This window comes from Dendroctonus ponderosae, unplaced genomic scaffold, assembly GCF_020466585.1.
Source record: "Dendroctonus ponderosae isolate FM_Combo_2020 unplaced genomic scaffold, Dpon_F_20191213v2 Dpon_F_20191213_11, whole genome shotgun sequence".
NCBI lineage: Eukaryota > Metazoa > Arthropoda > Insecta > Coleoptera > Curculionidae > Dendroctonus > Dendroctonus ponderosae.
The window spans coordinates 7,340,757-7,351,943 of NW_026017213.1; the positions used below are offsets into that span (position 1 = coordinate 7,340,757).

The following is an 11,187-nucleotide window of genomic DNA, read 5'->3' on the forward strand; positions in this document are numbered from 1 at the left end:
GAGCAATTTTGCAAGTTGTCAGTTGAATTTATTTCTGTGGACACACAAAGCCTTGGGATGAGTCTGGGCAAAATTGCAGAAAAATCGGAAAAGACAAAAATGACTCATAAATTTCCAAAGTTGGTGATAAAAAAGTAGAAAAACGTCGAAGTTTGAAAAATTCCCAAAGTCAACAATCGGACAAGCAGAACCTTGCTTTGTTTTCTTTTGAGTACCGAAGACTTTCGAATCTGCACGGGAAAACTTTGAGTGCAATCGGATAGGACATTTAATGTCCGGAAATTCCCAAACTTGAAGATGAAGATCAGTAGAGACGCAAAAGTCTTCAGAAATTCCTAACTTGAGCAATACTGTTGTTGCATAGTTGTCATTAACCATCAGATCGTCAGCATTTTTAAGTGAAACTTTAGAAGAAAGAGTAACTTGGCAAAAACTGAAAAATTCTGAAATTTAAAAAAAATTTCTTCAATAAATAACCCTTAACGTCAATCTTAAAACAAGTAAAAAAGAGTTATCAACACTGCAACGGAACTGAGTCGCGCCGGTGCTTTGGGCGCACCAAACCATTTGCGTAGCACTGCGCCAACTCCTTAAAATTCACTGAGTTAGCCACGCCTACTCTGGGCGGGCTGGAGGAAAACAAATAACAGCCAAATAAATATTTATTAGCCCCATTCACATCTACAATCGAATGCCCAATCAATGTTGCTCTAAAACCCCGCTTTTTCCAATCGGTTCAGCTGATGGCACAGCTTCTCCTCCTTGGTCTTCCGCAGCTGGAACACGGCCTTGGTTTTGATGAACATGTTGAGGAATCGGTCCACATCCAGCTCGCCGTGCAGGAACTGTTCCGCAATCTTCTCGCTTTCTTCTTCTGCGGCTTTCGCCGCCTTTCCCAGCTCCTCCTAAGAGAATAATCATGTACTGTTTTCTGTTTGTTTCACAAAAACACCACGTTGTCACTAACCTGAATATTTCTGGGCGAGTACTTTTCGGACAGGTTCTGGTAAATGGAAAACAGTCGCTCATTGTCAAACGCCAGCTTTGCGACTTCTTCTATCCGCGCGTCCACCGTTTGCCTGAGCTCGCAGAGGCGCGACTCCTTCCTCAAGTTCTCCTCTGGAAAATTCGGATTAAGCGCTCCATTTTCTTTGTTATAGAGCAGGTTTCACCTGCCAGCTCCTCAATCTGGCTGGCCAAATCGTCCAGCATGCGGTTCTGGTCCTTAACACTGGGCAGTTCCTCAATGAACTCAATTTGCCTCCCGTCGCACTCGTCCAAAAAGCGCAATTCTTCCGTCGAAAGAAGATTCAACTCGGGAAACATTGTGGAACCGGGGTGAATGGGCGGCGATAAGCTGTAGCGGGACAAGCTGGGGCTGGTGCGGCTTTCTGCATCTGAGTGAGTGGTTCAATTCAGTCAAATCATTTTATTGGGGAGGGTTTTTACCTAATTTTGGCACACTGGAGGGTTTGGATGAATCGGTTGAAGCAAGAGCGGGGGGATTGCGCTGAAATTCCCTGATCACTGCCTGAACCACTCGGCCCAAGTCGGAGTGGGGAGTGAACTAAAATGTAAAATCTAACGTGAAGCCCATGTACAACAAAGTGAAAAGTAATTTTTCGACTCTACTAAACTCTGCTAAATCCCCTCTTTTATTGGACCACGAAGAACAATCCTTTACTATCCCATGCAAGCGCCAATATCAAAAACGTTTTTATGTCGATTTTTGGGCATGGTTAAAACATGATAAAATCAACAAACTTTGAAAAATTATCAAAAACTCCCTGATGATGGAGCACATTTCTTATTTCCATCATGTATAAAAACGACTTTGCTTTACAAAATTCGGTAAAGGACAAGTTTCTGTATCCGTCCGTTTAAAAGTTACTAAGTGCAGAAGGCGAACTTGCACAATCTCGCTCAAGAAAAATTCACCGCTTTTGCAAAATTCTCAAAAATCCCTGATGATTGCCAAATTTCTTGTTTCGACCACTAGTAAAGGAGACTTTGCACTACAAAATGCGGCAAGACACAAGTTTTCATGTCTGTTAGTTTAAAAGTTACTAAGTGCAGAAGGCGGACTTGCACAATCTGACTCAAGAAAAATTCAAAAAAAGCGAGAAATTGCCATAAAATCCCCCATCCGCCTTTAAACTACCACAAAGCAGTAACGAAAACCGTTCTTTCATAGAACATCAGCAATTTTCCATATAAAAATCTTAAAATACTGTGATTGACGTAATTAAGACGCGATAATGACGTCTTTTTTTAGTCATTCAAGTAATTCAGGTCATCCACCCGTGGGAAATGTCTTCAGAACTTCCAAATGAACCTTCGGTTAGCAAAATTTATCAGCCCTGATTGTTTTCGACTCAAAAAAGAGATTTGTTTCCGTAAAATTCCTCGACCAAACGGGAAACTAGCAGAAAACAGTACATGCAACCTTTCTTTCTGAGAAAATCGGCAAATTCCCGCGCTAGCTTCCAAAAAAACTGGGATTTTTACGTTTTAAGTTTTCACAGAGTGCATGGGCCTCCTTCAACCACCGTAAACAGACTAATTTTTCGAAAACGCTTAAACTAAACGCAAAACCTGCGCGCACTCAGCTTACATTCAACAGGCCAGGTGCAGCGTTCACCACCCCCTTCTCGTTCACCCAAGGGTGTTCTATCAAAGGCCTGATTTCCAGCAGGGGCTTCGCTTTGGGAAAATCGCCCCCTAAAGTGACACGGACCGTAAGCGAATGGTCCCCTGAGTTAAAGGACACGTCGAATTCGCAGCCTTCGGTAATCTCTACAACGCTAAGAGAAATCCGCTGCTAAAAGGGGGCCCCCTAGGTTAGAACCTAACCTCTACATACTTATCGTTGAAGATTTTCAAGGTGTTAATTTGGCGTTTTCGGTTGTCAATATCGGTGTTAAAGTATCTGGGTAACATTACACTAGTGTTTCACTGAAAACACTCCCAGCACTGATAAACAGGAGTCAACGTTAATCTGGTCAATAGGTTAAAAGTGCTAGGTTAGGACAGGACTTGTTTCCTAGGTTAGTTGCAATATGACCAATGATAAGACCAACTGGAAATAAAGGTTTTTACTGCTAAATAAGGTGAACATCACCATTTTTCACTAAAGAAGCCACATTATTGTAGTTGATCAGCACTTGAGATCCGCTGGCCAAATCAATTAGATCGGAGCTCTCAGCCTTTCCATCGTCAATCGCAATGCCCTCGACATCTTTTTTCGCCTTCAGGAACACCATGCTATTGAGGTTGGGCTGCACAATGCGCTCGGTCGCCGTTGACTCCTGCCAGTTGGGGCAGAAGTTCATATTGGCGGCTAAGTGGGCCTCCAGATCTGAAAAACGCGCGTAAAGGAATGGACTGCGTGAAAGGACCCGGTGGACGCACCTTGCTCGAATTCCTGCGCAAATTCCAGCTCTTTCGGGCTCAGATACAGAGCCTCATTCTCATCGGCGCGCTTTTCCTCCTCCAACAGGATCTGCTTGTGGAAGGTCTCGATCTTCTCCAGCCTTAGACGCAGATAGCTGGTCAGTAAATAGCGCAGCCTGCCAAACTAGGAGGATCAATTGGGGGTCAGCTTCGCTGGCTTAGTGGCATCACCTGTCGATCTCCATTTGGTGGATACCTTTTTTAAAGTCAGTGCTGGGAAGTTGTTGCAGCCTCTCCTCCAAGTAGGTGATCTGGCCGAGGAGGAGTTCCACAATTTCCCGCTTATGAGGCAGGATTTCGGGGGCAAACTTCTCATTCAGCCAGGCCACTTCCATCATCTCCAGTACTTGTTCCAGAGTCAAGTCATCCTACAGGAGACATTCCGGGTGAAATCTATTGGGGTTTTAAGCCTGGCAAGTGGTTGGTCAGGGTTGAAAATACATACATCATCCTCTAGTTCCAGGCTGGCCATTTCAGTTTCTCCTTCGTTGTCCACCTCCATAATTCAGTGAAATTCACGTCTTTCGGGGTTCTCTGATTTGTTTTTGATAGCTGCCATAAAAGTTTGGTTGGGTCTTTCATAAAGATGATTATTTAAGGCAGTGGCAAAGGATTGATTGAGGCAATATCTATCTTTGTCTTATATATAGTTCTAAAGCGGTATCGGTTACAACTTGCTTTTACCATCAGAAAATATCTCACCCAAGAGACCGACGAAGAGTTAGTATTTAATACAGCAACACACCTTATGCCGATGGGGTCTGATGCTTCAGAGAGGAATACTATCGCCTGAATTACCGTTCACTGAATACTTTGAAAGCCCGTGTTTACATGAACTTTCGTTCAACTCTGGAGCGGCTTTGGCCTCTTTTGCTTTTTTTCACGACACTTTTTTAAGGAGTAAGGAAAAGGTACAAAAGACAACAACAGAATTCCTGAAACTTTTTAAACTTTTCCGTTCAGACTTACATAAAACTTACATACTAGGAACTTAATCGGAAAACTTAATTGAATTGACCGACATGTCGATTTGCCCGCCGATGTAGGATCCCCGTTTCTTTTTTGTTTTTTCATGTCTAAACTGCTTGCCGCGTGTGTGCTTCAATGCGAAGTTGGCTCGTTCGCCCCACGAACCCTTCGCATTTGCCTGCAGAAAACATCACAATTACCAAACAATCCGCCTAAAAAGGGGCCCAAGTTCCACCGAACAAATCCAGATACTCACCGAATTAGACATGGGTTTGTGCAGAAACTGCCTCTACTCGTCAAACTTAATTTTCTTGTTCTCGGGCTTGGGCTGGCCCCCAAAACCGCCTCTCTGATTAAAGTCATTCGACCGGTTAAAACCGCCACGACCGCCGCCTCGATTTCCCCCGAACGATCTCCTTTCGCCCCCTTGATTGTCAAAGTCGCGACCACCACCGCCAAAGCTGTTTCGGTTGCCGCCCCGATCGCCTCCGCGCCCTCCTCTAAATCCACCCCTGCCCCTGTTATCGCCGCCGAACGAGTTGCGGTCTCTGTTGTATCCAAAGCCGCCCCTGCCGCCTCGACCCCCACGATCTCCGCCTCGACCTCCACGATCTCCGCCCCTACCTCCACGAAATCCACCTCGTCCAAACTGATTTTTTCCAGATACACAGAGAGGCGATTTTGAAGAAAATATGGAAAAAAGAAAACCTGCATTAGTACAATTGATAGGCGGACTTTGAACTTAATTGGCCTGCGGAAAACGTGCAAACTCACAATCAGTTTCTGTACAAACACGGTGATGAAAAGCTAAAGGGCGCCTATCCATTGTACCGGAAAAATTGCGAGATTGCACGTTACCTTGGCCTCAAAAGAATTGTCTTTCAGTCGGGGATCTAACTCGATCTCTTCGTCTTTTACTCGTCGGAAACTCACGTTTCGATTTTGCTGCTGAAAGAGTTCAGAGATTCAGAGACAAGTTCTCCCGTTTAAAGAGTGTAGTTGGGAAAAGATACTCACGCCGCCGCTGTTTCTGTTCTGGTTGTTGAAGTCATTTCGCGGGCTTTTCACCGGGAAATCTCCTCCATTCTCCTCAGTCTGGCTGTTATTAAACGAATCCTCGTTGCCTGATTGGGCCTGCAAACTCAACATTTGCCACCAAACCAATCAACTGACTCAGTAACTCACTTTTTTAAATGCCGGGGGCGTGGCTTTGACATCTTCCTCGCTGCTTTCCTCCTCCGAACTCTCCTCCTTTTTCCCATTGGCGGCCTTGGCTACCGCCTTCTTCGGTTGCTCGTCCTCCTCGCTGGAGTCATCAGAACTTTCTTCCTTTTTGGCTTTCTTAGGTGTCGGCTTCTGAGCAACCGGCTTCTTTGCAGGAGCTTTTTCCTCCTCCGAGCTGTCGTCCGAATCGGAGCTTTCTTGCTTTTTAGCCACGGCTACTGGCTTAGTTTTAACTGGCTTGGGAGCCTTGGCCTCTGAGCTATCAGAGTCGTCAGAGCTGCTTGCTGCTTTTTTCGCTGCCGGCGCAACTTTGGCCTTCACTGGAGCAGCCGCCGGTTTCTTCTTCTGATCAGCATCATCCTCGTCACTGGAATCAGACGATGAGTCCTGTTTAGCCGGTTTTTTAGGCGCCACCTTGGCAGGAGCAGGTTTCTTGGCTGGAGGCGCATCATTTTCTGAACTGTCTTCCGAATCGGAACTTTCCTGTTTTTTTACGACCACTGGCGGTTTCTTTGCAGGCTGTTTTGGGGCCTCGTCTTCTGAACTATCTGAGTCGTCTGAGCTACTTTGTGCCTTTTTGGCAACCGGAACTGGCTGAAGTAAAAACGAATTAGCAATTTAAACGGATGGGATTCACATCCAGTCACTGACCTTTTTGGCTAGCGGTGTGGCAACTGCAGGCTTCTTAGCTTTCTCCTCCTCTTCACTGCTGCTCTCCTCGCTTGAACTTTCCTTCTTGGCGGCCTTCACTGGAGTTATTGCAGGTTTCTTGGGCGCTTCCTCTTCACTTGAATCGGAGCTCGATTCCTTTTTAGCGGGTTTCTTCGGTGTAACCTTCGGGGCCACGGCCTTCTTTGCTGGGGCCTCTTCCTCCTCAGAACTGTCTGAGGAACTTTCCTGCTTCTTGGCCTTTTGCACGGGCTTGGCAGGCGTTTGCTTCACGGGGGGTTTTACTGCTGGCTTTGCTGCTTCATCTTCAGAACTGTCGGAATCTGAGCTGCTGGCCACTTTAGCTTTTTTCGCAGCCGGAGTTGCTTGACCCTGAGAAGACACAACGATTGAATACTTTCGCGCTACCTCCACACCTAAGCTCTTAATCCAGTTTGTTGAAACATCACTTTCGTAACGTTTGTGCAATGTCATTTGCACGTGGACGTTTAACAAACTTTTCATTTTACTTACATTTGCAGCCTTCCGTTTGGCCACAACTGGCTTTTTGGAAGGTTCCTCCTCCTCTGACGATGAATCATCGCTCTCCTCTGCCTTCGCTGGAACTTTGAGCTGTTTAGCAACTGGAGAAGCGCTGATTATGTCAATCAGTTTGATAGTTGAGTTCAATTTTTGCTAAGGGGTGAATTAAAACGGAGTTTAGTTAACAGTTCTGCGCCCAAATTCCATAGAGTAGAACTCAAGGTTCAAACGATTACCAACAGGCCAGTATCAATCTTCAATTAAAGTACGAATAAATCTGGATATTAAGCGTCCAGTCGCACTCAGATACCATTGGACTCTTAGCAACTCTTAAAACCTCGATTTCTAGTTTTAGTAGGTAAGCGATACTAAACAAAGGCAAGATAGCTTAAAAGAGCTGCATTTTCGGAAAAAACGCTGTCCCCATGTGAAACACGTGTTTTGCGGCTCTTGGGCTCCCACACGCAGACTTACCACGTTGTTTTTCTTTCGATACGTCTCAGCGATCGCCTTGTCTTCAGTTTGTAGAAACCCGAACACTAGAGAACGCACTAAATCTATATTTGAAGTCATTTTTATTGGCTTTTTGTCCTTTCTAATGTAGAAACAAGACCTACAGAAAACCGACGCACAACGGAAAGAAATGAGCGAATTAGGTTAAGATCACCGACTCTTCAATTTATTTGCAGCGCTCTTGCGGCCTGAGCGACTAAGCTTTAACTTTGGCGCCATATTCAATTTTCTGCTCTCTATTTCATATTAGAAAACTACAATAAAGTTATGATAAACAAAATCACTATTTAATAGTGGTTTGGGAGGATATTTGACATCATTGGAACCTGATTTTCAAAAGTTTATAAGAGTTTTCTGTTCAGAAATGTTGTCCGAAAAGAAATGAGCCCTCACACACTGTTGCCACTTGTCCTAACCGTACGATGACATGATGACATTGACATCACTTCGATCAAGCAAAAAACAATTTTTCCTTTTTTTCCATACTCGTCTTTATCTATGTTGGAAACTACGGATGCAGATTATTAATATGTATTAGAGTGTTGCTAAGAGAGTGTGAGTCAGTTTGCAAGCAAAAATTAGGAGATGTCGCGAAAGTTCAACAGCAGCACCACGGGAGCCACATCGCGCTTAAGACAGGATTATTTGCGCTTGAAAAGGGACCCCATTCCTTATGTGATCGCTGAGCCCCTTGGTTCGGATATCCTTGAGTGGTAATCAGCGTTTTTCTCACTGACTCGCCAATGGCTTTGTTGATTGTCAGTCCGCTCATAAATACTCTGGGCGTTTTCAGGCATTATGTGGTGACAGGACCGGAAAATACGCCCTACGAGGGCGGATTTTATCACGGAAAGTTGGTGTTTCCCAGTGACTTTCCGTTCAAACCGCCGGCGATCTACATGATCACCCCGAATGGACGCTTCAAAACCAACAGAAAGTTGTGTTTGAGTATTTCCGATTTCCACCCGGATACTTGGAACCCTGCGTGGAGTGTTTCCACTATCCTCACCGGGCTTTTGAGTTTCATGGTAACAACATCCTTTGATTTTTAACGGAAGGTTTTTTAAGTAGCGGCTTTTTTCGGTGATAGTTGGAAAAGAGTCCGACGTTGGGCAGCATCGAGACGAGTGATTACGATAAACGCCAGTTAGCCTATCAGTCGCTCGAGTACAACTTGAAGAACGCCCATTTTATCGAACTATTTCCAGAAACAGTCGAGGAAATCAAAGTAAGGCTTTTCCGCACATTCTATGATGTGCCAAATGTAAAATTTTGCAGGTTGAACTGGAGCGGAGAAGCACATGCGAAAAAGCCTCAAGCGATAGCAATACAGCAGGAATTTCCGCACCTGTTTCCAACTTCCAGTCGTGTATTACAAACCTGTGTGTTATAATTGGGTTTGCCGCATTTGCGTTTACCGTTAAGTATGTTATGAAGACCACAATATCGGAGACAGAGGATTGAAACGACTGTTTTTTTTTCCAACGCCAGTCCAGGCAATTATTTAAAAAAATTAACCTTTATTGGAACAATCACAGTAAACTGAAATGAATTCGATCTTAATTACCCAATAATGCTGGCGATATCCGACCCCACCCCATCCCACCCTAACCTTATTGACCGATTTTTTCAATTTCGTCGCAATCATCCGCATTGAGATACTGAATTTTCCTTCCAAAGTGCTCCTCGATGTCCCGCAGTATTTTCATAGAGCTGTCCGAGTCTACCAGGTTAATGGCCAGGCCTTTCTTGCCAAAACGTCCGGTTCGGCCAATTCGATGCAGGTAAGTTTCACAGTCCGCTTTTCCTTCCACATTCACGGGTAGATCGAAGTTCACCACAATGGTCACTTGCTCCACATCAATTCCTGTAACAGCATTAATGAGTGAGATTAATGGAAGTTTTAAAATCAGAGCTTGCCTCTGGATAAAACATTGGTGGTTATCAGCACTTTTTCTTTTCCTTCCCGAAAGCGGTCCAGAACATTAATTCGCTGCTCTACGGTGAGATCTCCACTTAGAATGGCAACAGCATGACCATCATTGCTCATTTTTTGCGACAACCATTCGGCCATTTTTTTCGTCTGCAAGAAAGCACATCAGATTACTGCTTGAAGCGAGCACTTATCTGAAGATGGCAATCCTGCCAGCGAAACGTTAGAGCTGCTACTTACCCGACAGAAAATAATAGCTTGTCCTATACTTAAAGTACCGTAAATATTGGTGAGGGCATTGTACTTTTCATCTGCAGTCGAGCATTTGAAATAGTACTGGCCGATATTGTCGAGACTTTCTTCTTCGCGTCGCAGACGAATTACTATGGGATTCTTTACGATATGTTCGGCAAAGTCCATCACTTCTTGAGAATAGGTGGCTGAAAAGAACAGCATTTGACACGAAGCGCTCAAATCTCTGCAGCAGAAAAATTAAAGTGAAGTTCAATTTCTGCGTGAAAAAATCGTTGCCTACTTGTGAATTCGGATGCATTGATCTTGATGCCCCTGCTGATCGATCATCACGTCCGCTTCGTCGAGCACAAACACGGTGATTTTCTTGAGATCTAAATGCTTCTGTTTGGTCCAGTCGAGCACCTTTCCAGGCGTGCCGATCACTATATGCTCAGCGATTTTTGTGCCTCTGGGAACTGAAATTGCACGTTTTCAGCTGAGAACGGGTGAATGTGCGGCTGACTTACGCATCTCCCCTCGCACAGCAAATCGCATTTCGATTTCCGGACAGAACTTTGCCATATTGGCCGCGACTTCACCGGTCTGGATCGCCAGCTCGTAGGTAGGTGAGAGACACAAAACCTTAAAACGATCACAGACACTTTGCAGGCTTTCGAACAAGTGCTTGATTTTTTACCTGCGGATAATGTTTATCGGGGACCACTCGGCTGAGCATCGCCAGGACGAAAGCAGCTGTTTTTCCAGTTCCTGACTGGGCCTGGGCGATTAAATTCTGGCACGGATCAGCTAGTAAAGTGGGAAGCGCCATTTCTTGAATCTTCGACGGCGCATTGAACCCCATCTCATAAACGCCCTTCAGCAGATTGGGTTTGCTGAAACATACTATCTGCAGGAAACTGAATGGGGGCCAATCAGCCACACTTACAGGTTAAGGGCTTCGAACGTTTTCACCGAGTAAAGAGGCGACTTGGGATCCTGCCTTTGCACCTCAATGTCGTTCTTGTTAGCCACCAGCCCTTTCCGGATGATTTTCGCCAATAAACTGGCCTCGGCCTGGTTTTCTGGCGCTTCATCATCGGAATCGTCTGCTTTGTCTTTCACGTTCGGCAACTAAAAGACAATTTCGGATAAAACGGTGGCAGAAACTCGATGTCAACAATAGCGAGGCGGAGCCCTGTCTTTAAGGGCTTTCGATTAACTGCCACGATTTTGAGGTTAAGTTACAATGAAAACCTACTCACGTTGGCTTCGGTTTGAGCCACAAAGTTGGCCCAGTCCACTTTCTGAGACATTTTCAGAGTAAATAAGGTGTTAGAGGCCGAAAATGCTTGTCTTTATCTATGCCGAAAGTCGCAGAACACCGCTAAAAATGATTTGTTTTGATTCTCAACACAGATCACAGTCTCATAGATATAGATAAAGACTAGATAGCCATAGATAAATAGACTGCAGTCTTAAGCAGTAGTTTGGTAATCTGTGGCGTGGCGCATATCTACAAAGTCGAACCAAGACTGTGGCTCTGATCAGCGCCCCCTAACGGTGTCTCTTCCATTCTCCAATTCTCTATCCAACGATGCCAAAACGAATTCTGTGGCTCGAATGGTTCTTGAGAAACTTCGAATAAAGGCCATTTAGTTATCTCTGGAATG

The 11,187-nt window shown here is 44.9% G+C and overlaps 5 protein-coding genes across 8 annotated transcripts; 1 reads left to right on the forward strand and 4 right to left on the reverse strand.

Annotated features, from left to right (window-relative positions):
• Positions 1-649: 649 nt before the first annotated feature.
• Positions 650-3,057, reverse strand: LOC109533140 (vacuolar protein sorting-associated protein 37A). The gene is made up of 6 exons (XM_019898388.2): positions 2,864-3,057; positions 2,615-2,804; positions 1,450-1,567; positions 1,173-1,397; positions 968-1,119; positions 650-905 (listed from the first exon to the last, which is right to left on the reverse strand). The coding sequence occupies exons 1-6, from the start codon at positions 2,938-2,940 to the stop codon at positions 711-713; spliced, it is 957 nt and encodes a 318-aa protein (XP_019753947.2). The 5' UTR covers positions 2,941-3,057; the 3' UTR covers positions 650-710.
• Positions 3,058-3,080: 23 nt separating this feature from the next.
• On the reverse strand, positions 3,081-4,046 carry LOC109533141 (DNA replication complex GINS protein SLD5). Its single transcript, XM_019898389.2, has 4 exons — positions 3,899-4,046; positions 3,625-3,821; positions 3,412-3,569; positions 3,081-3,358 (listed from the first exon to the last, which is right to left on the reverse strand). Exons 1-4 carry the CDS (start codon positions 3,953-3,955, stop codon positions 3,102-3,104), a joined length of 669 nt encoding a protein of 222 aa, XP_019753948.1. The 5' UTR covers positions 3,956-4,046; the 3' UTR covers positions 3,081-3,101.
• A 339-nt stretch (positions 4,047-4,385) lies between these two features.
• LOC109533137 (nucleolar protein dao-5) lies at positions 4,386-7,525 on the reverse strand. Of its 3 annotated transcripts, none has more exons than XM_019898382.2 (7): positions 7,312-7,525; positions 6,829-6,990; positions 6,298-6,687; positions 5,608-6,240; positions 5,440-5,556; positions 4,679-5,071; positions 4,386-4,600 (listed from the first exon to the last, which is right to left on the reverse strand). In XM_019898382.2, exons 1-6 carry the CDS (start codon positions 7,408-7,410, stop codon positions 4,712-4,714), a joined length of 1,761 nt encoding a protein of 586 aa, XP_019753941.2. In that variant the 5' UTR covers positions 7,411-7,525; the 3' UTR covers positions 4,386-4,600; positions 4,679-4,711. The 3 variants fall into 3 exon arrangements, with proteins under 3 accessions (XP_019753941.2, XP_019753943.2, XP_019753942.2); XM_019898384.2 differs by lacking the exon at positions 4,679-5,071 and adding an exon at positions 5,281-5,367; XM_019898383.2 differs by lacking the exon at positions 4,679-5,071 and adding an exon at positions 5,281-5,370.
• A 236-nt stretch (positions 7,526-7,761) lies between these two features.
• LOC109533136 (ubiquitin-conjugating enzyme E2 J2) lies at positions 7,762-8,907 on the forward strand. The gene is made up of 4 exons (XM_019898381.2): positions 7,762-8,063; positions 8,144-8,378; positions 8,441-8,578; positions 8,629-8,907. The coding sequence occupies exons 1-4, from the start codon at positions 7,936-7,938 to the stop codon at positions 8,812-8,814; spliced, it is 687 nt and encodes a 228-aa protein (XP_019753940.1). The 5' UTR covers positions 7,762-7,935; the 3' UTR covers positions 8,815-8,907.
• On the reverse strand, positions 8,851-11,043 carry LOC109533135 (DEAD-box helicase Dbp80). Of its 2 annotated transcripts, XM_048662571.1 has the most exons (9): positions 10,780-11,043; positions 10,464-10,648; positions 10,215-10,410; positions 10,045-10,159; positions 9,819-9,993; positions 9,524-9,761; positions 9,271-9,433; positions 8,965-9,217; positions 8,851-8,922 (listed from the first exon to the last, which is right to left on the reverse strand). In XM_048662571.1, coding segments are annotated over exons 1-9 (1,377 nt in total). In that variant the 5' UTR covers positions 10,831-11,043; the 3' UTR covers positions 8,851-8,921. The 2 variants fall into 2 exon arrangements, with proteins under 2 accessions (XP_048518528.1, XP_019753939.1); XM_019898380.2 differs by having other exon boundaries at positions 8,851-9,217.
• Positions 11,044-11,187: the final 144 nt, after the last annotated feature.

What these genes read in the sequence shown, in the direction of transcription:
- LOC109533140 (XM_019898388.2), bottom strand. Translation starts at nt 2,940, where the DNA reads ATGTTACCCAGATACTTTAACACCGATATTGACAACCGAAAACGCCAA. An exon ending in TTGAAAATCTTCAACGATAA is followed by an intron (nt 2,805 to 2,863) that starts GTATGTAGAGGT and finishes GATTTCTCTTAG; the next exon opens with CGTTGTAGAGATTACCGAAG. An exon ending in CTCCAGTGTGCCAAAATTAG is followed by an intron (nt 1,398 to 1,449) that starts GTAAAAACCCTC and finishes CCACTCACTCAG; the next exon opens with ATGCAGAAAGCCGCACCAGC.
- LOC109533141 (XM_019898389.2), bottom strand. Translation starts at nt 3,955, where the DNA reads ATGGAGGTGGACAACGAAGGAGAAACTGAAATGGCCAGCCTGGAACTA. An exon ending in GCCTGGAACTAGAGGATGAT is followed by an intron (nt 3,822 to 3,898) that starts GTATGTATTTTC and finishes TGTCTCCTGTAG; the next exon opens with GATGACTTGACTCTGGAACA. An exon ending in CACCAAATGGAGATCGACAG is followed by an intron (nt 3,570 to 3,624) that starts GTGATGCCACTA and finishes CTAGTTTGGCAG; the next exon opens with GCTGCGCTATTTACTGACCA.
- LOC109533136 (XM_019898381.2), top strand. Translation starts at nt 7,936, where the DNA reads ATGTCGCGAAAGTTCAACAGCAGCACCACGGGAGCCACATCGCGCTTA. An exon ending in GGTTCGGATATCCTTGAGTG is followed by an intron (nt 8,064 to 8,143) that starts GTAATCAGCGTT and finishes GGGCGTTTTCAG; the next exon opens with GCATTATGTGGTGACAGGAC. An exon ending in AAACAGTCGAGGAAATCAAA is followed by an intron (nt 8,579 to 8,628) that starts GTAAGGCTTTTC and finishes AAAATTTTGCAG; the next exon opens with GTTGAACTGGAGCGGAGAAG.
- LOC109533135 (XM_048662571.1), bottom strand. Translation starts at nt 10,830, where the DNA reads ATGTCTCAGAAAGTGGACTGGGCCAACTTTGTGGCTCAAACCGAAGCC. An exon ending in TGCTGTGCGAGGGGAGATGC is followed by an intron (nt 9,994 to 10,044) that starts GTAAGTCAGCCG and finishes GTGCAATTTCAG; the next exon opens with TTCCCAGAGGCACAAAAATC. An exon ending in CAATGCATCCGAATTCACAA is followed by an intron (nt 9,762 to 9,818) that starts GTAGGCAACGAT and finishes TTTCTGCTGCAG; the next exon opens with AGATTTGAGCGCTTCGTGTC.
- LOC109533137 (XM_019898382.2), bottom strand. Translation starts at nt 7,410, where the DNA reads ATGACTTCAAATATAGATTTAGTGCGTTCTCTAGTGTTCGGGTTTCTA. An exon ending in ATCGAAAGAAAAACAACGTG is followed by an intron (nt 6,991 to 7,311) that starts GTAAGTCTGCGT and finishes TTCACCCCTTAG; the next exon opens with CAAAAATTGAACTCAACTAT. An exon ending in CGCCCCCGGCATTTAAAAAA is followed by an intron (nt 5,557 to 5,607) that starts GTGAGTTACTGA and finishes TTGAGTTTGCAG; the next exon opens with GCCCAATCAGGCAACGAGGA.